The following is a 23,933-nucleotide window of genomic DNA, read 5'->3' on the forward strand; positions in this document are numbered from 1 at the left end:
GTTGATAATAGTGAATAGGGGGGGGGGCATTTTAAAATCTTATTTGGTATCAGAGGAAATAAAGCACATCATAAAAGCGTGCATGTAACTTGTTTTGAAAAAACGGGGTTTTTTCCCCCATAATTGAAGGCTAAAAATATCTATTCTAATTTTGTGAGAACAAGATTGAAACTTTATTGTTATTTATTTTTCACTTTCTACCGAACAACAATTTTATGCCCATGGGGAACCATGTCAGCCGTTTCTGTCAGCAAAGCGTATAAAAATCCATTAAAATTAGCCATGACTTAAAAAAATTTGAAGCCATACCACCAAGCGTGAGAAGAAAGCAGACGTTTTGAAGCTCCTAACCAACAACAAGACATTGTGCGAGAAAAAAATAGCAAAGGAGATAAAAAGACAAGCAATGAGGAGAAGCCGGAAGGTTGAAGTAGAAAGTTTATTTCCAGTGAAACACAGAAGCCAACGGCATTCTGCCATGTTTGGCGCCGGTGAAAAACGAGAAAGGACACACAGGAGTGGAGGAACATGCAAAAAGAAAAAAGAATGCGTGACAATAACAATAACAAGCTGAGTCATAAGAGATGAGAAATTGATATAGTGCAGAGAAGAGACAAGCTTTGTGGCCTAAGTAATAAAGTGTGCGCCGACAGTTTCATTCCATATTGCTGATTCTTATTATAATGTATGGATGATACTGTCCCCTGGTAGCCGAGCTGGGGCGCACACCATGAAAAGTCCATTGATTTAACCCTTTCATGCATCCTGTAACCATGATAAGCTGTCCACTGTAGTAACCACTGTCCCTGAAAGGGTGAAGGCGTGAAATCACCATGCAAAAACTGCTTCAATATTTTTACATTCAACAAAATTATGGTATTTGGCTTTTTTCATACAATACTATAAAATGTTTTTTGTAATGAGAAAAAACATTTTGGGGTGTGGACCGGATTAACAACCTCCATTTGTTTCAAACTGAAAAGTTGGTCTGAGAAACAAAGATTTCAGTGATGAATGTGGTCAGGGGAAAAAATCTACACTTGTTAGCTTAATAGCATAATTGCTCGAGTCATTTTTACCTTATTGTTACCAAATTAATAATAACCAAAACGAATGTACTTTTTTTCGATATTATGTGTTGATTTATTTTGTACAAATGGGGACTAGGCACCTACACTTTTGGGCTAGCCATAAATTCCGTTTGGGGGGCATTCAAGTTTTAAATCTTGACATTTGCCCAATAATACACAAGAAGGGTTAAAAAAAAAAAAAGATTAAACATTGCCCCACTGTCCCACGTCCAGTGTTGTCCTGCTGCTCCACTTGTGACGTCTGTGGCTTGTTGGCATTCAAATCCTTCAGAGCCTTTAACAACTGTAGTTTGCAATAAAAACAATACAGTACAGCATTTAATACAATATTATTATTCGGATTGTTTTGCAGTTATTAATAGCAACTCGCTTTAATATTTTTTTAAAGTATTATTCTTTATTAATGTATTTATTTATAAAAAAAATTTAAAGTACACTGTACACCAAATGCAATATCATTAGTATGAGTTTCAGTCAGAAGTTTAAAAATTTGAAAAAGCCTTCAAGATATTAGTATCCAAATATTTTTATCATATTGTTAATTAAGGCAACTACATGCATATGTGTGTCGAACGTTATTCTGATAGAACAGAGGTTCTCAAACTTTTGGGGTCCAAGGATTGCTCCAGGCGGGCTGGTCACAGAAGGGAAGTGACCACCGAGTTCAGAATGTCATCAGCAGGTTACGACATAGCGACTGGAGGAGTCACTGAAAGGCATAGAACTGGTTGAGTAGTTGAGTAAAGCTTTGAGTTCTTTTTAACGTTCATCTGGAAATTTTCCACAATAGCCCAACTATTTGCGAGTTGTTGTTTGTGACTTTCAGCTTGTCCCATCAGTGAATGAACCCGAGTCATTCCGCATGAAAACTGCCGCTCAGCTGCCAGTGCCCTAATTTTTTGTGGGCCTAAAAAAAAAAACTGTTAGTGGCACATTTGAAAAATGCGTAGGTCCATCTTTGCACCGAGTTGGTGCAGACAAACTTTGGCTAGCTGCCGTACTGATTTGAGTCCAGACAAATATGGATGTCTCCAAGCACTCTGATTTCTATTTCCCATCGGGTTGCAAATAAATTACTGGTAAATTTCCATGGGAATTTAAGATTTTTTGGGGCAGAGGCGACCAATCAAGAGAGGGCGCTATGGCCACGTCCCCACCACAAAGCTAAGTCATCTTGCACAAGACAACAATTTAAAAAAGAAAAGGAAACACGACAATAAAATATTTGAAAATATATGTATGTTGTTGTGTGTTTCCATAAGCTACAGTTAAGGAGGAGTAAAACTGTCTCGTTTATCTCCGTTGTCTCATTTCACGACACAACTTCCAATCAGGGCGCAACGATGAAGCTGAAAGTGAAACGACAAGGCTGGGCTCTTCACAGCAATTCTTTTCTCCGTATTTGTTAATTACGGTAGATTATTCACTTGTTGACGGTCAAACTCTAAAGAGGGAACTGACTTGAGCATATTTGATGATCTAATAACCTTGCTTCCAGTCTCGGAGGGGTTTTAAATTTGACACCCCTAACCGAAAGAGTGCATGTTTCAAGGTGCAATTTGCAAATGATGCTGGCCACTTGACTCACTCAAACTCGACTCAGAAAACATTGGCTTGAACCTTAACCCTGGAACGCGCATCATTACACAATCTGGTAGCGCAAAATCGATGTTGTCTTATTTGTCGGTTGAACTAGAGCACACAGGAGGGAGACCAAAACTGAACATGCTCAATTGTCTTCTTCTCGATTTTGATTTCTGTACAGCACTTGCTGCCATTGTTCATCAAATGCTCGATACATAAAATGTGAATTGAGCGTTCACTAACTGGCCAAAATTATCATCTCAGATTATCATCAAATAAATATTTCCGTTTGAAAAGGTCTGTTTTGGAAATAGTCAGCGATCGTAGGGCACATATAGACAAACTACCGTTCCCATTCACATTGATACACGTGGATAATTTAGAGTCTTCAATGACCCTAGCATGCATGTTTGTGGAATGTACGAGGAAACCGGACTACGAGATTCCTATTTATTCCAATAAATTTCAGTGAATTCCCATGGAAGTTTCCAAGTTGGAAAAGTCCCGTAATTTTGCAACCCAAATTCCAGAGAGCGTCCTCTCCTCAAGGCTGCAGGTGTCCCTCAGGGCACAAATGAAGTGAGGTAGAAGGTTTTTTTTCCACCCCTCCATTTCACACCTTCACCATTTTTCCTTTGTCACCCCCCTGCCCCTTCCACACCCCACAAAATGTTCCAAGAATTTGAACAAAGCAAGTCCTCCGTCCGGGCTACACAGAGCTCTCGTCCGGCCTGGGTATCAGCTGAGTGCATTTACGCTTCTCCAGGATCCTGTTGAGCTCGTCGGCGAAGGTCGAGCAGAGCGGCGAGGCGCGTTCTGCGTCGCTCTGATTGAGCAACACGTAGCTGTTGCCGTTCATCCGCCGCAGGACGCTGGGCAGAGCGGCCGACAGCCCGTTGGCGAAGTGGCACTCTGGCGTGGCGGGCAGCGGAGGGGCCGGCGGCGGCGGCAGGTTAATTTCAGTGTTGGGCGAGGGGTAAGCCTCTCCGGGGACAATTTGGAGGAAGCCTCCGTCGCGGATGTTGCCGTTGGGGAGCTTGGAGATGCCGTTGTGGACGCCCTGTCCGTTATTGCAGATGGTCTTCAGCTCCAAGTTGGCAGAATTGCGCTGCTGTTTCCTGTGGTTTCTCTTCGCGCCCAGATAGACGGCGGTGGCCGTGGGTAGCGAGTACTTCCCTCGGGTGCCCACTCGCAAGCAAAAGCCTACGTAGAACAGCACCACGGTGAGAACCAGGCACAGGCTGCCCAGGATGGTGATGAGCGACAGATACACGGCTTCCATGCTTTTGGCGGAGAGCAGCTTGGAGTGGGGCATCCGAGGCGCCGGGGCAGGGGCCCCCTCGGAGGGAGTGGGCAGTGGCAAGGCGGGAAAGCGGCGTCGAGGGTGTTCCATGGGTGGAAAAGGCAGGTCGGGAGCGACTGTGACGTTATAGGTAACCACGGCAACCTGGATTTCGTTCTCCAAGGCGTAGCAGGTGTAAAGGCCGCTCTGGTCCCCGCGGGCCCGGATGATGAGCAGGCCGTCTGTGCCGGTCCGGAAGCCGGAGCTGAGCCCGTAGCCGTGCAGTTCCTGGCCGTCCAGCGTCCACAAAGGCGCGGCCAGGTTGGAGCTCAGCTCGCACTGCAGGAGCACGTCGTCGCCCACTCGCACGAAGCGGCTGCGTGTGGACACGTCTGGAAGAAAAGTGCAATTTCAAACCGTGTTATTTTGGATTTTTCATCATACAATATAGAGTACCTTTTTATTTTGACTGTTTATTTTTTGTTTAGTTCATTTTAATTATTGTTTAGAGTGGGTCTGTAAGTTTGCATTAGTTTTTAATTTAACGATAGTGCTGCTTTTTAAAAAATTTTCTTTTTAGTTTTAGTATTAGTTTAATTATTATATATGGAGTATTTGTCAAGTTCAAGATCAAGAAAAAAAATGAGCGTACGGCGATACAGTATTATGGAAATAAATACTTTTAAAATCAACCCTGAAAGCATGTTGGAAATTAATTCACAAAGACGAAAAAAGACATTTTTGCTATAATTACAGTATTAGTTTTTTAAAACACATTTTTTTTAAGCACTCCTTTAGATTTACTGTATTTTGTTTAGTTATTTCGTTAGTTTTCACGAATGAAAATAATCTAGCTGTACAATAAAAATGACAATTTAGTTCATACCTTCACCTTTCAATCTGACAAATACATGAACCGTACATCCCTGGCTCATGTTTTTTTTCTAACCAATAGGTAGGACAAGCTGCCTTTTCAAAAATATCCCTGTCAACAATGTCCTCCGTGTCATATTTCATAAAACAGTTCCTGAACATCTTGCATATATTATATATATCAAAGGCTGTCAAAAGTTTTCAGCTTGTATTACTTTCAGCCATTTTATCACCTAGCACAGCCCAAAACAAGGAGCTGCCACAATCGATCAGATTGAAACTGTGAAGAAGAAGGCAGCATTCGCCCGCCATGAATATCAAGCAGATCTCCCTCAGAACGGGATTAAAAGAACAGAGGAGAGCACCGCGCGCATAATCAGCTTTCAAAAAGGGCTCTACACGCCCAACCATGCATCTTTTTTTTTTGTGTCTGACTTGCTTTAATTTCTCTTTCATCACTGATATTCATTGAAGGGAAATTTTGGGGAGAATTCCACGCACCGACTTGAGTGTTGTCACACCCTCTGTTGCCTTTCTGGATGTCCTGGATTAGCGTGGATCTGCGAGGGTGCGGCGAGAAAACAACACATGAATGCAAAACATCAACATGTTATTTGATGCTCTTTGCTCCAAACGGGAACGTGCTGTACTGTGCTGTATTTGGCATACAGTGAACACGTTTGAATGTACAAATTAGAAAATGGATGAATCGCGTTTAAAGAGGATTTGTTTGTGCTAAAATATTGAACTGCCGAATACGGTTATGGAACATATTTTGCTGTTAGTGTACATGCTTGATAAAGTTTAACTCACCAATATTTTCAAAACATCTTAAATTCACCAAATTTTGAGGCGGCAAGAGTTTCGGATTTCAAACCATACCGTGGCCGATCAAGTGTACTTGTTGGAAACGTGGTTTGGAGTACACAGCTGCACACCGTGTTTACTTTCAGCTAGCGGTTGTTTCTGCCAACAGCGCGATTACGTAATACTTCTTCGAAAAGACGCAGTGACAGGGCGCAGTGCTGTTTGAGGTGAGTCAAAAGGCAAGTGGCAGCCTTTTGATCACCTCACCCGATAACACGCCGGCATGGACGTACATTCGCTAATCCCCGTTGTGTAGCCGTCTTACTATTTTCATTATTTGCAAGAAGGAAGAATCCTAACTTTGCTGAAAGTGGAAAGCGGACCTGTTGTGCGGTGCTTCTTGTTGAAAAACGTGCTGAGACATGCACACACTCCGTCGCGTGCAAGCTCACTCACTCGCTCACAGCATGGGAGTGACATGGCGTACCAGTTCACTCACTCACCCATACACATACTCACCGGTTCACACTTATTCACTCACTCCCTCACATCGTCACACTCTCACACAATCAGAGAAAGAAAACGCACTTGTCCGGCCACACCATGATGTCCACGCAATGGTAACCATTCCAGGCGCAGTGAGGGTCCCTGGCGAAGATGCAGTCGTAGCAGGAAGTGTACCTTTGGCAATTGAACAGGGGCAGCTGAACCACGCCTGACGGAGAGCCCACGTACACGCTCAGCTGTTACACGTAGGACAAATACAAAAACGCTGTGAAAAAACATGCGTATGTGTGCGTGTGTGTGTGTCAGACACACTACCATTTGATCAGAGATGATCACGTGGTCCACAGGCTGCGGTTCTTCAAAGAGCTGCAGCTCCTCAATGATGTGCAGCTGACCCTCGACGTGCACGGCCTTGTGCAGCCAGCCCTCATCTGAGGGACACGTTGACATCGCGAGGCTGAATTATGCACTCAACTGTGACCACACGCATCATTTCAAGCCCCCCCCCCCCCTCCCATGATGATTATGTATCGAGGGCCATGACAAAGCGGTCATGACAGGGCCGGTTACAAGCGGCCGAAATGAGTTTTCTCCCTTAGAGATAAGGTGAGAAGCTCGGTCATCCGGGAGGGGCTCAGAGTCGAGCCGCTTCTCCTCCACATCGAGAGGAGCCAGATGAGGTGGCATGGGCATCTGATTCGGATGCCTCCTAAGCGCCTCCCCGGTGAGGTGTTCCGGTCATGTCCCACCGGGAGGAGACCCCGAGGAAGACCCAGGACACGCTGGAGAGACTATGTCACCCAGCTTGCCTGGGAACGACTCGGGATCCCCCGGGGAGAGCTGGACGAAGTAGCTAGGGAGAGGGAAGTCTGGGCTTTCCTGCTAAAGCTGTTGCCCCCGCGGCCCGGCCCCGGATAAGCGGTAGATGATGGATGGATGGATGGATGGATGGCCATGACAAAAACAAACTATTCAAATCCATAGCATCACACTCACCAGGTACGCTGATGAATGTACAGTATTTGATCAATTTTGCAGTTGCATATTTCTGTTACACAAAGAGGTTTGAACTATTCACATGGGAGGGGTATTATAAAAGTGATCAATTCCACAACTCCACAAACAGCCAGGGTTCAATGGAAATGAATAGGATACTGAGGTAACCGTTTGAAAATGTCAAGCTGCTTCCCAGTGGTGCGTACCTGTTCCCATGTACAATACATGGTACTCTTGCCCATCCAAGCCTTGGACCGTGTTCACAGCCAATTGGGTGTAATCTGTGGTCCTCCTGAACAACAGGGGGCGACGGTCGAAAGCCCGGACCTGCTGGGACATCAGCGGGTGCCTTCGGACAAAGTTGAGCACGTCATCGGGCAGGGAGGTGGACGCGTTGACGCCCTTGGCCCTTGTGGTGTCTGTGATACACTGAGGGGGGCGGAAAGTATGTCTTTTTCACTGGTTTCGGCGTGTTTTTGCATTTTATACAGTGAATCACAACAGTTGGATGCATTCAGATTTCTTTGCGAAATAAGATGGGGCCTGATATGGATGATTTTACCAAAGACCACTTTTAGGGATTGGCCAGTATCGATACCAAGTATCGGTATCAGGCAGATACTGGCCTGATTTCAAGGTATCGGATACTCATGGAGGGTGCAGATATAAGCCACTAACAACTGTCAATCATTTTGAGAATAATTCTACTGCCGTGAAACCCAGAAAAGATTTAACAATTTTTTAAACTGCAAACTCCCACTTGAAGCAGAGTAACGCCATCTTTGCACTTCGATAATTGCTCCCGGGAAGAAGGATGCTTAGAAGTGTGAGGTGGTGTCTAGAGGCTCATAGAGTGCTCAAGCATGCAAGGAAATGGCAACCCATTTAGCCAGTCGGCTCTAAACACCTGATTGAACATCCAAGGGTCCTTTCCTCAAATGAGCCCGGCCGACTCATCTAAGCGGCTTTCCCGCTCACTTGACCGTCTGCGGCTTTGCCTTTAATAGCGAAGTTGGAAATTAAGTGTTCAAGTGGCAGCGCGGCGGATAATATCTGCTCTTCGCTAAGTGAGTCTTGGCCCGGGCTGTCGCGCGACTAAGACCTCGCCGCCAAAGCTGCACGCCACAGTTAATTTTAGGGATCTAAGCCGGTTGGGGTTTGGAGTCTCGTCTTCTTCATTTTCCGGACTCATCCTCAATATCAGCCTCCCGCATCTTCTAATCTGCCTCATTTTTGGATCTCTGCGAAGTATCCGTTGCATTTGATCCCTGTCAAGAGGCAGGAGCTTTTAATTGTCTTTATTACGCTTGATGAGGCGAACGTAAGCCACCCTGGGACGAGTGTTCGCGAGGGAGAACGGGATGTGGAGATGAGAGTTGGGATGTTGAAGTGGATACATGGCTTTCAACATCCCGATAATTCATTCATTTCATGAAAAGTCGACCTAACAATGGTTCATGAATGCAAGGTGTGTGTATGAGTGTTTACCGTTCCCGGTCGTGGGTCAGGAATTTTTCCACTGTACTCCTTCCAGTTGGAGTCCTGCGTCTCCATGTAAGGCCCTCGGAAGGCCTCTTGAACATCAGACAGCGAGAAGCGACACAAGGCAGACGCTTTTATGTTTTTCCTAAAAAAAAAAAAAAAAAAAAAAAAAAAAAAAAAGGAGAGAAATAAATAACAGAAACAAACACGCACACACACGCAGTGAGTGAGAGCAGAGCACATCGCGTGAGCGGCAACAGCGATAAACCCAGTATTACCATGGCGACCGCGGTAGAGGTACAGTAGATCAGTGGCGCACCGAGTTTAGAAGATGAAATAAGATAAATGGGGAAGAGGAAAGAGGAGGGAAGGCACAGGAGAAGTTCTGGCAGAGATGCGAGGAGAAGATTAGAGAGGACGAGAGAAGACATGTCAAAAATGCAGTCGGAGGTGAGAAGCAGGGGTAGAGAAAGTGGAAACGCAGCCGAGTAAAACCGGGTCATACACTTTCAGCGAAATGATTTGCACAATAGATCATAATTTGACAAGTACAACACACAAACACCATTTTGAAAAGCGCTTGGGTGACTGTGGCAGTTTGGCAGATTCTACCATTAAACATCCCAATGCTTGCTTTAAGCTAGCAGTTGAAGTTTATTTTGTACTACCCAGCTAAACATGAAACAAAGAATTACACTTTGTGTAGTTAATCAGATCCCATTAAGACTTAATGGGATCTGATTAAATAAAATCTTAATGATCAAGTGTATCCTACAAAAGTCTGCTATCTTAATGCTGACGCACGCTAACAAAACTAGCGGCGGTATCAAGGTAATTATAACCTTTAAAACAAGAAGTAGAGAGATCGTACAACAAAACTCACAAGCATATATTCTTTATCCTCCACAAAATTATGTATCTGTATTTTTTTTGGACAGCCCACCAGAAGAAAGAGTACAATTTACCTTCGATTTTAATTAGGAATGTTCCATATCACTTTTCTCCAGACCGATACCAGTAGGAGTTTTCACTCCTTAAATTATCATCGATACCGAGTGCTGATACCTCTAGTGCTTTTGATAAATAATATTTCATTTAATACGACGGCTGCCATTTATTTTAATAAAATATGAGTTTACTGTATGGTAGGAAATCCGATTTCTCTCCAAATGGTCTTTTCCCATTGAAACAGATTAAACTCTGAATTTTTAATCAATTCTCCACCACATTTTCCTCTCATAACTTTTTGTCTTTGCCGTCATATCCCTTCCTACCTTTCAGCTCGCTATGACCGTCTCAACACATCGATGTCGGACTTTGATCAACCTTTCCCCCCGCACCTCGCAACTCACCAGCCCAGACCGAAGATGGCATAGAAGAGTGTGTCTCGCGGCGCGTCTCCGGGCACAACGAAGACACTGCGCAGCATGTTGAAGTGGAAGTCGTACTCTGGGAGGGAGCACGTCAGCCGGGCCTTGAGGAAGGACGTCCAGCGCTTCTGGAGAGTCAGGAGGCCTCCTCTGTCTCCCTGAGGCGGAATAGGTGGAGGCAGAGGGTCGAATACAAAAAAATATATATACATATTCAAACAGCACAACAAAATAGCCAAAGATCCCCCGTAGAATGGCAGGGAGTAATTCTTGAAGACAGTCAGTCTGTATTTCCTTCCATTTTAGTTCCTGCGTAATGGCCACTTCCATCCACACAGCGCACAACAATCAAATCGAGACGCATGAAAGAAGTTGCCGTGAAGACGGCGACAAAGTTTAACAATGTGTCACCATCTCCATAATCCATCCCGACGGGACATTTATCCTCCCCGCAGTCGGCTTCTCGAATCATTCCCGGGGCTTCACGACAAACACCTTCCATCATTCATTATGCTCAGGATTCTTTGGGCATTCAAGGCTCGGCTCACCTTGCAAATCCGAGCCACTCGCGCCACTCTGTTGTGGCCGCCGGAGGGGGCGCCGTGTTCCTGGCCGCCCTCGGTGAAAAAGAAGTAGATCTTGTCGTCGTCACCCGCGATACCGCTGCTCAAGCTCTCCCGCACCAGCGCTGAGCTTATAAAGTTGGCCTCTGGAAGAGGTAAGCGGGAATGACCAGAAATGGAGAGTAAAGTAAAAACAGTGAGGGGACTAAGTATCTGCACTACTTCCCACTGCTGGGAAAAGACCGATTTCTATTCCCTGCTGAGACCCAATTAGATTTGGAGCTCATGTTTATGCATGGTCTCAGCGAAAAGTCACTGACACGAACAAGAGAGGCTCTTGCTGATCCCGCTTGTTAGAAAACAAGCATTAAGATGCACCGCCCGAGATTTTACTCAGTAGGCTTGGCAAATATCCCCTGAAACGGTGACAAGCATCGCAACATTTTCAGCCTTTTTTCACTCCAACACAACAACAAAAATCTGATTTATAGTGTCCGAGACATTGTTAGGTTAGCGGTAGGCACGTTTTCGACTTTTTTACAATAAAACGGTTATTCTTAATGATCAATAAATTAGAATGAATTTACTAGTTATTTAATAACATTAATTAAAAGATGTAAACTGTGTATTTTTTAATTCACAAGTGCTTTGTGTTGGTTTGGGTGTACTTAGATGAAACCACTCTTATAAATGCTCAGCGTGCCCACCACCACCCTATCTTGATGATTTATTTTAAAAAAAAAAAACAACAACAAAAGAATTTGGTTAAAAAGTCGCTTCTCACCGTTCAGCCATCGCGTTGGAGCGTCTTCAGTCTTCAGAGTGGGAGAGTTTCGCCGAATATCTGGGAAGCTTCGAAACTCATATTGCGAAGCGGTAAACAGCTCCTGATCTGAGAGAGAACCAGTCAAATGAGGTTTTCGGGGTTCTTTTTTGGGGGGGGGTGAGAGGTATCTGCACAATGTCCCTACCAACGATCAGGCCGGTGTATCCCGTTGTCGGGCTGTAGGGACATTTGTCTCGGCCCTCTTCGGGCGGAGACATCAAAAATGTCTCAGCATCCTGTAAAAATAAGTAAATAAATAACACAACCAAAAAAAAAAACTTTACCCTGTGAAAGTATATAAATCAGCATGTATTGTATTGTATTAAATTGTATTGTAAGCCTCAAAAGTTGAACACAATCCGTTCTGCAGAGCAATCTCGAGACCATTTATCCAAAGGCTAAAATGAAGGGCGAATTAAATTAATCATTTAAAAAAAAACAAACAGAATTAATAGTACAATAAACAATTTAAGGCTCATTCAGGATGGCTATGCAAATTTACAAGTGAATGTACCACCCAAATTATTTCTGTGCAATAGGTGAAAATAGTCCTTCTACATGTATTAAAAATACAGGAATGTATTTTAGCTTATTAAGTTGTCATAACAACCAGATACCCGAGTCTTGGGGCCTTGTCAGTCCCAAGGTTGCAATACAGTGCGGCAAGGTAGTCTTGTGAACGCCAAGATCGGAACATGGAAAAATTCAAATAAATGCAATCAAAAGAAGGACAAAGAGAAATAGAGCGGTGGGATCGAAGCACTTCTGCCTCATTGCTCTGAGGTTCAGGGTTCAAATCCGACTACGTCTGGCTTGCAACACAAAGCAAAATATTTGACCAAGCGACGGCTCGACACTCAAAGAAAAACATTCATATCGTGACAGACCACTGTAGCCCGATTTGAAAATCTGCGATATCGGAATTTAAATGCAACATGAAACCAGGGGCCGGACATACTATATATGCACACAGAGGACTGAAGGCGTGAGTTCCGCACATGTAGAGATGCGTCGAATTGAACCTCTGCAGGAAGCGGATGTGATTAAAGCACTCCGTCTGGTGGGAGGAAAGGGGGGAAAAAAAAGATTCGGTGAGGATATAAATACTAAATGAAAGAGGGGAAAGTTAAATGTTCACCTTGTTGTCTTTCCCCTTGAGTAGACATTGCCGTTTTTGCTCGGCAGAGGCCTCCCACTCAATCTGATGGAACGAAACGCACAATAAAACGGGAGGTTACATGGCACTGACTAGTCATGTATGAATAATGATTTTTTTTTTTTTTTTGGCCTTGAGTTCGGAATTTCCAGAGTCGAGTGATTATCATGCAATATTAGGAACTCAATTTGAAATCATTCTTGAAACATCAATGATGAGATCAAAGACTTCCATTCAGTCTCCCTATGCTAGCGTAGCGGTTATTTTTAGCACCTACACAACCAGTCTCTTTGGAGATAGCATGAGCACAAGGACGCATCCGGAAGCAAGTATTGGAGAGCTTCACTTTTTACACATTTTATATGAATGCCACACTGCAAAGTGAACTGAATTCTTTATTATTATTTTTTTTGGACCTTGTAAGTATTTAATGCTGTGAAAAGCCTAATACGAAATCAGAATTTTAGTTTAACTTGTGTGGGGACTACCATTAAACAAGAGTTTGAAAATGGAACAAAACCACATCACCCGTTTGTAATTTTACCAAGGTAAATCATTCAAAGTAAAAAAATAAATTTAAAAAAAGTCAGGAAAAGCCGACAAGAACAGCTGAACTTGATTTGGGGTTCATTAGAGGCACTTTAAAGGGTGCTGGGTGCCTGCTGCTGACTCCCTTTTAACGAGTTTGAACACAATGTTTTTTTTTTTTTAAACACAGCAACTTCCCAACTTTAAAACCGTAACTAAGTAACTCAAGCAAATTAAGCACAAAAATGGCAGGAACATTACAAGAACAGCTGAACTTTATCCGTAGTGTATCAAAGGCACTATAAATGATGACAGGCGTTTGGTGATTCACATTTAATATGAGTTTCAACGGGATTTGGTCATTCTGAGCATAAAAAAAGGGATGCACTTCCCAGACTGGAAAGACTGGTTGAGGCACTTTAACTGGCATGCTAATTCATGCTAAATCATAAGCGCCTGATTTACTAAGATTCAAAACAGCAATTGGAAGAGGGAAACAAACAAACAAAACGATTAAGTTACATAATAGAAAAGCGTCACTTAGATAATTTGGGCGGAGACAGCAACCGCACAAAAGCCATGCTTTGTTTGATTTTATTCGTCCAGCGCAGGGTTATAATAGTGTGGGATTTTTCTTGTTTTTCTTTTCATTTTGACTTTTATGTTTTGAAGCAGTCAGAAGCTCCAAAATGGCATGACTGAAAAGACGATGTAGTGCAGTCATTCTTGTTTCAAGCATTTAAAAAAATGCTTTTTAACTATTCTTCCTTCAAAAACAGAAGGAATTGCAAACACAGACAAGCTAGACTAACAAGACGGTTTCGACACAAACAAACAAACAAACTTGCAGTAAGCGCAGAACTGGCCGAGATGTCAGCAGCGTCGAGTGCGAACGCGGCCCCTCGGGCTCCGATGAAGAGCCGCTGGCTGTCAGCCTCCAGCAACATGGTGCTGTAGTTGACAGCCGATGGGGAGCTAAAGCGCCTGCAGCCCGGCAGACCTACGGGCACGAGCAGCATTTGTTATTAAAAAAAACAACAACAAAAAACATTTGCAACATAAACTCCGACTCCATGGCGGAGAGATACTGGACCACGCAGCGAGGCAATGACTTTGTCAACACAATCCGGTTTTATCGTGACTTGCAAATTTCATCACGTGGACAATCAATACTTGAAATAAATAAATAAATGGAAATATTTTAAGAAAAAAAAAAAGACGCCTGCAAATGCAGAGAAACTTTGGCTTCTTAACAATGGCAGCACAGAACATTCTTGGAGAGAAGGAGATGACATATTATATATATATATATATATATATATACACAGGGCGGCCCGGTATCCAGTGGTTAGCACGTCGGCTTCACAGTGCAGAGGTACCGGGTTCGATTCCAGCTCCGGCCTCCCTGTGTGGAGTTTGCATGTTCTCCCCGGGCCTGCGTGGGTTTTCTCCGGGTGCTCCGGTTTCCTCCCACATTCCAAAAAATATGCGTGGCAGGCTGATTGAACACTCTAAATTGTCCCTAGGTGTGAGTGTGAGTGCGAATGGTTGTTTGTTTCTGTGTGCCCTGCGATTGGCTGGCAACCGATTCAGGGTGTCCCCCGCCTACTGCCCGAAGACAGCTGGGATAGGCTCCAGCACCCCCCGCGACCCTAGTGAGGATCAAGCGGCTCGGAAGATGAATGAATAAATGAATATATATATACACACACATTATATATATATATACACATATATATTTGCTGACATGTTTTATTTAGCAGATTATGCGATTACAACCGTACTCCGATTTTGCATTCAATCCATATCTATATGATATACATTATTTTGTGTGCGTGTGTGTGTGTGTGTGTGCTCGCGCGTTTGTGAATATGCATTCATCCTCTGCGACACATCTCGCAGTGCGCATCGCCGAGTGCACGACTGGAAGAGTAGTGAGAAAGGCTTTTGATACTTTCCATTATATTGCTCTCTATTCAATTTGCGCTGCAGCCGCAATGAAAAAGTCAGCTCGGCTAAGAAATGAGGGAGTATATTCATACGGTATATAGCGCTCTACAGAAAAGAAAAAAAAATAGGGAGAGGCTTTTCAGTTGATGCTTTCTGCAGCCTATGTGTAACAGCAAACTAAACATTTAAAACGACCGACTTTTTCCGTTGTCCAGCATTCCGCATGTGCTTGTCGCATAGTAAAAGGTGGGGGGCTTGCGTAAGCAAAACGGACCTTCTATGAGGGTGCCCCTTGACTTGAGTAAACATGACACCGCAAACCACCTTTGGGCGTTTTGTAACAGCCACAGCCAACAGACATCTTTGAGGGAGAATATTGTACGAGCAGCGTCAGACAAAAATAAAACAAAAAAATACAAAACTAATTCATCCCTATGGCGCAGGCGTTAACACTCCAGACCCACCCACAACAGGCAAATACTTACATTGCAAAAATATATTACAAAGTACATTTCAAAAAAGACTTTTAAAAATAGATTGAGGCAAGATTCCAACCCAGAGCCTCTTGACTGTGAGTCAGATGTGATAACCATGATTCCACTGTGCTTGAATAAATGGCAGAGTTAGATTTCTCGTTACAGTGTTGACTTTTTGCTTTTTAAAATCAGTTTTAATTCGCCAGATTCACTTGAACGATATGAAATTAGGCGTATGAAGTGGGCAGGTGTCAACGAAGGTGTGCATTTTAGTGTCTTTGGGCTCGCTCTATGCTACTGATTTACATTTTAAATACCAATCCATTCACTAGTGCGGATGCAATCTGCACTTTCAAGGGTTTTATGACCACGGAGTACAATAAATAACTTCCTGGGCCAGTTGAGATTCCCATCAGCTTGTGGCAGTTGTGTCTCTGAATTACCTCTCGCGAAGCACTTTGGTAAATGTGTTGTTTTAGCAGTGGGTGAATTGTTTCAACAGTGTCTATAAGCACGCACCCAAATCATCTCGCTACATTTAAAACAATGGAAATGCCATTAATCTGTTCCAGCCTCCCCAAACAAAACAAAAAAAAAAGTATGTATTAACACACACACACAAAAAAAACGCACTATAATACTGTGCTGAAAAAAAATACAATATTGACATAATTACATATAATGTAAAGAATTCAACAGTTTTTGCCACATTTTGGTTCAATTCAATGGAGACCGCAAATAGTGATATTGATGGAGACGGTCACTACTCAGAAAGCTGCGGTGAATGTACTCGGCCTATCCGGTGGGTTTATAACACCACGACAGCCCCCCAATGGCATTTTGCATTGCTTGTTAGCATTGAGTTAAATGGACTGCGGTTATTTAAAAACACAGTGACTCATTCTCTTTGCTAACTGTTTAGATTGACAATAAACTCATCAATTGGTCATGACTTGACCTGCCTGGCTGAACTTTAACCACAGTAACTTGGGAATTATTTTTATGACATGCACATTTGTAACTTCCTCCGAGCTCTGCCGACACGTCGTGTTTCATGCCGGCTGTCTGATTGTGTGCCAACTCCCTCTCAGCGGGAGGAAGAGGAGTATCAGCGGATGGCTGCGTGGGATTTCTTGGACAATAACTTTGCCTACGTGAGTGTGCACATTGTGCGCGGCTCACCGTGGGCAAACACAAAGCCGAGACGATACCTGGAAGATTCTGCTGTGTACTCGCCACATCGTGGCATACATTTATCTGTCGGCTCAGTCTGAACATTGCGACTGATTTCTATGACTTCCGGTGAGGAGAAGTTTCAATAACGTTTTGGCGCGAGTTATATATTTTTCAGAATTAAATTAAAACATTTTGTCTCTTTATTACTAGGGATGGACAGATTAATTGGCCGGTTGATATGAAGTCAATTTTATTTTATGTAATATGACATTAAACAAAGTTAATGACATTGAACCCCCCCTGCCCCCGGAAAAAAAGACAATTCATCCAATTTTCGCTGATTTTTCCACAGTTGTAAATGACTAAAAATCATTGGTGTGAATTATGAATTATGAGTGTGAATGGTTGATCGTCTACGTGTACCCTGTGATTGGCTGGCGACCACTTCGGGAGCGATGCACTGCTTTTTTTTTTTTAAAGATTAAATAATTATTATTTACCAAATTATTTTTTTCAAAATCATTAGCTGCAGCCTGACCATTAAGCTGGCAGGTGTCACGTGGCTTTGTTTTGGTGTAAAATAAATCAATAAATAAATAAGATTATAGGGCCAAGCCAAAATTCCGATGTTTTCATACTTATGGCAAACAAAATCAGAGAATAAATAAATTAATAAAATGAGATTCGAGTTAGCGAAAAGCACCGACCCTGGAAGAGTGACATGCAGGGGGAGTTCGGTCAAGGTTACATTAACAATCTACGATGAGGTAATAACCCGAGGCACGTATCCGCTGTATTCAAGACTGGAGGTGAAAGGGCACGTTTTAATACGCTGTTTGGGGAGAAAAACAAACGCCAGCAGGACAAGAATACATCATCCCAAGACACTGGAGTGGAAGGTTATAGCTGAGCATCAAAATATAGCACATTGGTAGAATACTAAATTTATCAATGGTGATATTTTGATATTTTGTATCATTCTCGACACTCATGCAAAAATTGCTAGTGATTTTTTGCTCGATTTGCTATTTCTCCCCCAGCATTTTTGGTTGAACAACTCACGATGTCAAACAAAACAAAGACAATGAAATGCGTATTTAACCCATAACCCATTTAACACATAACCATGCCGTACTAATGTTTGTTAGCTTGATGCTAACCAACAATACAAAACACTGTATATAGGGCTAATGAAACTAGCATCAACCTTTATAAGTAAATTATATTTATATACTAGTGACCAAGGTGTGCATTCCAGAAGGACCGGGAAAATGTTTCTTGAATTAAAGCATTAAATAATGCTGTAAAAAATGTCTAATATTTTACATTTTATTTAATTATGTAATTACTGTATGTTTTTATATAGTACAATCCTGTAGAGTGATACTTTCCTTATTAAGAAAAGCATTTTTTAAAATTGTTGGTGTTTTATTGGAGGGTGGAACAGATTAATGGCATTTACATTCACTTTAATGGTGAAAGATGATTTCAGATACAAGTGTTTTGAATTTAACTAAAAAGTCAAGTTATTAATGCCAGCTGAACACGGCAGGCAGCAAATTGATAAAATTATGCATCGGCACAGGTGTAACTGACGTCAAGCACAGAGAACAGTCGTCATGGTAACGGCACTTCCCTCAAAGAAGCAGAGGTGTCGCCAATCTCTGCGGGGGATCTGCGAGAGGACTTTGAGAAACAAAGCGCCACAGGCGAGATGACAGACGACGCATGTATGCAAGAAAAAGACCTACGTTAATACTCGCAGGAAGTTGTCGCGATGGGGGAAGAAAGAGAGGCGCTACATGGGAAAAGTGACGCAAACATGGCAAAAATTTCACGGAACTAAAGAAATCTGATGAAGAAGCAAAACGACCACATAAAAAGGACTAAATCTTAGATGATGAGATACACAATAGATATACAGTATATGTGAGCCTTCCTCCCAAAAAACATTTCGCTCCATAATATTGTACTTTATAAAATGTTACAACAATGACATCATTATTAGTTTTGGGACATTGTAGGAATTGAATTGCCAATCTGGTGTGTGTATCTCGGACACCAGGGGGCAGTATAAAATAGACAGATTAACTGTTCAACAAGAGAGCTCTAATCCTCTCATCTCATCTCATCAGTACAGCACTAATACGAGTTGTTATTCGTAAAACAAAAAATAGGACTTTGAGTGCGGTTGTACTGCTGACCGACGTGTTACTGCACCATTTGTGTTCCATCTGTTGTATAAACTGTTAGAGCATCACATAATAGGTGCAATTTAGCGTGGGCGTAAAGCTTAAGGCGTGCTTTTATTGACCACAAATTAATTATTTTTGTTTCATTTCAGTTTGACAGTCGACTCCCACCGGGCGTGGCAATAAACTCTACGAGTGTACCTAATGTTGTGGTTAATGAGCACCTTTGGTGAGAGAGTGACACAAAACACGCTTACTGTTGCTCAGGATGGTGACGCGCGGCGTCACATCGAGATCCAGCGGCGGTCCGAATGGGTAGGTGGCTGGCACACACACACAGCAGCTAACCAGCAGCAAGAGCCGCAGTGATGAGGAGTGGCCCGCCTTCATCTCCATACACACACACGCACTCGGTAAGCAGGATGCATGCAGCAGAAGCAGCAAAAAAATAAAAAATAAAAGCTCACACAAACATATTCACACACTGGTTGCCTGGTTCAATGCAAGGACCTGAAAGAAGAGAAAACGCATCCACCAACAGTCAGCAGGGACAATAAAGTATCACTCAGGTGCCTTCATTTGGTGACTTAGCCAAATTAATTCACCTCTTAATACCAGGAACTAGCATATCATTATTTTTGAAACGATCAGTAATAGCTAATCATTACATCAACATATTCATAAGTAAGGTCCATAAATTTGGACACTGACACAATTCTCAATGTTTGAAACATCACATATTAAAAAAAAACAACAACTACAAAAAATATATGTCCGCACCATTCGTTTTCCGCACAAAGCCCCAGATGTCCGTCAGGGGTTGGGAAATCGTGACAAGCACGCAGGCGTACATGTGCAAATATTGAGCATGCTCCTTTGACTTCTCAAATATGCACCGAACAGCACGGCAGAGTGGCGTGCAACCAAGTCAAAAATATCCCGTATTTCAAAGTGTTTGTTTTCATGGCCCATCAATTTCCCCTTAGGGGTCAGCATTATGACTTTTGTTCGACAAACTGCGGTTTGGTTGAACATTTTGATGCTGAAATATACAATGTTGCATATTATTTTATTTTATCCTGCAACCAAAATGACCGTAAAATAAAGGATAAATCTACCAAGTGTCATGTTTAGTTGTATGTAACTTTGTGAGCTGAACTTGAAACTAAATAAATCAATCAAAAGCACATTTCAAAAAGGGTGGTGCTGCCCATCTTATTTTGGAAATTGCCCCAAAACTGGCTTCTTTGAACCAAAATTGGATATTTCCTGTTTATTTATTCAGACTTTTCATGATCGCAAAAAACTTCCCAGGTCTCTGTACTCTCTTTGTTCTCGTGAGCAACTTCAACTCTGACAGCTGTCAACTGCAATGAAAAGGTGACAGTTAGACAGACCTTTGGAGGTCTGTCTATGCTTCGGGTTGCGGGGGAGGCTTGCTGAGGAACCCTTTAGGAGTCATTTATCTGGCTCGTGCGCACTCAAATGGCTGTCATGATCCCTCCATGCTTTCAGACGGCCAGTCCATCAGTCTGCCAAAGTGGTGCTAATGTGGTCTTTAGAAGGAAGATGCCAGGCTTTGACACAAGTACCAAAAGAAAGCCTCACATCACAAATGTGTCGGAAGTAACGAGCCACGTGGGGGGGATAATGTCTGACACTCCAACAGCCTCTGGAATGAAACCCTGACTAGGCCACAACCCTTAAAGGCACATATCCAACTAGAGCTCGAACTCAAACCCAAAATCCTCATTTGCTATTAGTTTACCGTTGAAGCAACAAATCCTAAATCAACTCGAATGGGTTAATAATTGTACTTTGCGTCAACCTATGGAAAGCTTTTCCTTTTTAATTTAAAACAACTTACTTTAACCTCGAGGATCCCTCGCCATAGACTGGCCAATGGCAGAACACAGGGTGTTTACACGCTTTTGTCAACATTTCAAATCCATCTATGTTGTGTCGTATCAGCTAGCTAGCGGTAAGCTAGCCGTCTCACCTGTCCAGCATTCGGGTTAGCAAACTCCCTTTGTGCTAGCACGGCATCAGAGGCCAAGAGCGCAGTGACGACAAAGGCGTTGATACACTGCCTAGATGGACTTAAAGGCCAGAGTGCATAACAATTTCATGTTTTGCCCAATAGCCGGCTAAACATCTCATACATGCGCAAACACTTCCGGGTAAAAATATATTTGAGGAACTGTAAATAGAAAAAATCTTTAAGCATGACATTTTTTGCCTCAACTACTCCAAACTTAAGCCTTCTTTGTGTGCGAAACACTTACTCCATTTTACTGTTTTGCACCTGATGAAACAAAAGGAACAAAACATTTTATTTGACCAAAGTGAGCTACTGAGAGAACACCCTTAGTGTCTACAAAGCAGTTGAAAAATGACAAGGCGACTGCATTAACAGCCATAAAAAAAGACTTGGCACACTTTGCTTTTAGGCGTGTAGACAAAGCATGTGTGTCTTTGGGAGACAAATGGTAGAAAAGACGACAGTCAAAAAGGCATTGCACACTTTTAATAAGCCTCCTTGTTTGACTGTGTAGTTTTCTGTTTGTATCGAGTCTATTGCAGACTTTGTAATACTTGGCTTGGGTCGCTGTGACAAAAGACAGCAGCAGTTGGAGATGAATCACATCGCTTTTGCTAGAGCTTTGTCATCAGTCTTACACCCAAAATGGCCAAATTGTGCGCCTTTGTTTGGAGTAAGGGAACAAAGATGCTGCCAATGTGCAATCGAAGAATGGAAACATTGTACCGCCGACACGCAGCACAAACATGCTCATGTTGATCCACGGAACTCATTAAACTGCGTCGCCAGTGTAATGGTAGTAGGATTTTCGGATGGCTTAAACACAATCAGAAGCACTGACCTACAATTACAACCTAGATTAAAAAAAAGTTTCATTTCACTCATAATTCATCACAGCAGTCTTTTATCTTCATTTCAGAGTCGTTTTCTTGCCTGCTCTGCTTCCAGGATGTGTATTTTGACTTTTTGTCCGATCAAATTTATTTATCTATATGTTGTCATAAACTCTTTTTTTGAAAAACTGTTCACTTCTTGACAAACTACTGCTTACTGTGAAGTGAGTTGATTTGAGTTCTTAAGAATGAGCCCGCATGTGATGGCTTTGACATCCCCTCGTATCTCAAAAAAACTTCGAAATCAGGTCACATGTTTCTCAAGACACTGTGTGTGTTATCATTAAAGTAGCAGACTTTGAGCGGACGGCAATTGTGATTTCGGTACAGACTTCCAGCCAAAATTAAACAAACAGCTCAGGGTGACGAGACATCTGTGGTAAACACTTTGTGGCCGACATAGCTGTTGTAGCAAGTGGAATTCAGCCCCCCGGTTCTTGTGTTTGACACCTGTGCTTTTAAAAAAATATTTTCTCTTCCAAAATGGCTTCAATTGATTAGATCACTTTCTTGTTGATTGATTTGTTAAGTGTAACCCAGGAGGGGGGGGGGGGGGGGGTTAAGCATAATTTGAAGAGAACTGACGTTTAGTGAAGGCATTGGAAAGTCGACTGTGTGGTGTTTTTGTCTTACCTTAATTGCGTAGAATCGTCGGGGGTAAAAAAAAAAAAAAGCAGGAAATATATTGTCTTCCTCGAGCCGTTCATTCCAAGTGGACTTTAGTCCCTTTTGACAGTGGTGCATAATCAACAGTCACCAAATGGAAACACTCTGCGAACCAAACCCGCCCACGACTCTCGCACTTGTACCTTCCAAAAATCTTAGTTCTTCTTTACACCCTTCCTTGTCTAAAAGCGTCTTTTTAAGGCCGGCGAAGAGACGTTGTTAACAATGAGGCTGAGTGGGAGTGAGTGTGTTGCGGGTGGACGAGAGATATTTTTTTAAAGGTGTACTCGAGCAACCTGTCGGTTTAAACCTTAGTGGGAGGGGCAGCAGTGTCACCAGGAGGACACTTGCAGAACTACAGGCTATACACTCCAAAATAAATGATTGTTACTCAGTTTTCACGTAGGCTACCGTCTCAAAAATAAAATAAAAATTAAAAAAAACTCCACTTAGTACCACCATGATGACCAACCTTGAACTGGCAATCAATAAAAAGGCAAAACCCCAAAAAATGCTAAATCATTGTGTCTAAATTTTAACTACAACTGAAATAAACAAATGTATTAAAAAACGCAACATTATGCAGTTTGAACATTTAATTCAGTGGTTCTTCTACATACCGCTAGAGAGCTTGCTAACCACACATTGAGAACCACTATAGAGCTCTTTAGAATACAATCGTACCTCAAAAAAGTACTGTTCATTAAAAATAAAACGAACGTAAAACACAAGAGACTGAAACAGTAAACAATAACCAAGTCAAAAACAATAAAAGAACAAGTAACTATGTTTTCTATTGTAAATGAGTGAAATTGAAAAGTCATCAAAAAATAAAAATGAATCCTAGTAACAAAATATTTGTCCTTTATTACATGCTATCAATGTAAATATTATCATTAATACTGTACAGTATACAGTACTGTATTCGTTTCAGTTTATGCCAAACATCGCTAAATGGTACAACAGTGGCATCTGCTGGACGGACTTTGACCTGTACTGGGTAGCGATATGAAAATATTTTGAATTGCAAGAAAGTCCATAAAACTGGGATTAAAAACAAAAAAATCCTCGGACACATTCCCAACTGATACATTATTGATGTTGGTAATTACTGTGGCTTTGCAAGGCGCTAGATCAGCTATTATGGGAACCAATGTAGCCAAGTTTGCCTATGGGCTTGATGAGTCAGTATTGCACAATTAACGTACTTAAAAAAAAACGGCTCAGTCGAGCTCATTGGGAATCTATTGTTGCGCATTCCACCTATGGCCCTTTTCAAGCCTACAGACAAAAGAAATACCGTTTCCACTGTGCAATACTAGAGCTAAGCCTACAGCCCTACTCTCATCCTGTTTTTCCTTTGCTTTGACTGTCTCTACAATAAGCCGCTCTCACACAACTCTAATTGCCCCATGGGTATAAATAAAGTTTTCTGAATCTGAATTTGCTGATGAGGTAAATCCGTCTTGATACT

General features: G+C 42.4%; 1 protein-coding gene across 1 annotated transcript; it reads right to left on the reverse strand.

The window, feature by feature from the left end:
- Nucleotides 1-423: 423 nt before the first annotated feature.
- On the reverse strand, nt 424-22,748 carry LOC127609838 (semaphorin-4G-like). Its single transcript, XM_052079362.1, has 15 exons — nt 22,427-22,748; nt 19,117-19,249; nt 13,914-14,065; nt 12,520-12,582; nt 12,340-12,438; nt 11,527-11,617; nt 11,340-11,447; nt 10,541-10,701; nt 9,975-10,150; nt 8,629-8,767; nt 7,347-7,569; nt 6,460-6,575; nt 6,226-6,380; nt 5,332-5,390; nt 424-4,349 (listed from the first exon to the last, which is right to left on the reverse strand). Exons 1-15 carry the CDS (start codon nt 22,535-22,537, stop codon nt 3,385-3,387), a joined length of 2,751 nt encoding a protein of 916 aa, XP_051935322.1. The 5' UTR covers nt 22,538-22,748; the 3' UTR covers nt 424-3,384.
- Nucleotides 22,749-23,933: the final 1,185 nt, after the last annotated feature.

This window comes from Hippocampus zosterae, chromosome 11 (genome assembly GCF_025434085.1).
Source record: "Hippocampus zosterae strain Florida chromosome 11, ASM2543408v3, whole genome shotgun sequence".
NCBI classification, from domain to species: domain Eukaryota; kingdom Metazoa; phylum Chordata; class Actinopteri; order Syngnathiformes; family Syngnathidae; genus Hippocampus; species Hippocampus zosterae.

What these genes read in the sequence shown, in the direction of transcription:
- LOC127609838 (XM_052079362.1), bottom strand. Translation starts at nt 22,537, where the DNA reads ATGCACCACTGTCAAAAGGGACTAAAGTCCACTTGGAATGAACGGCTC. An exon ending in ATCATGGTGTGGCCGGACAA is followed by an intron (nt 5,391 to 6,225) that starts GTGCGTTTTCTT and finishes GCACCCTCGCAG; the next exon opens with ATCCACGCTAATCCAGGACA. An exon ending in GTGTGACAACACTCAAGTCG is followed by an intron (nt 4,350 to 5,331) that starts GTGCGTGGAATT and finishes CTTTTCTTCCAG; the next exon opens with ACGTGTCCACACGCAGCCGC.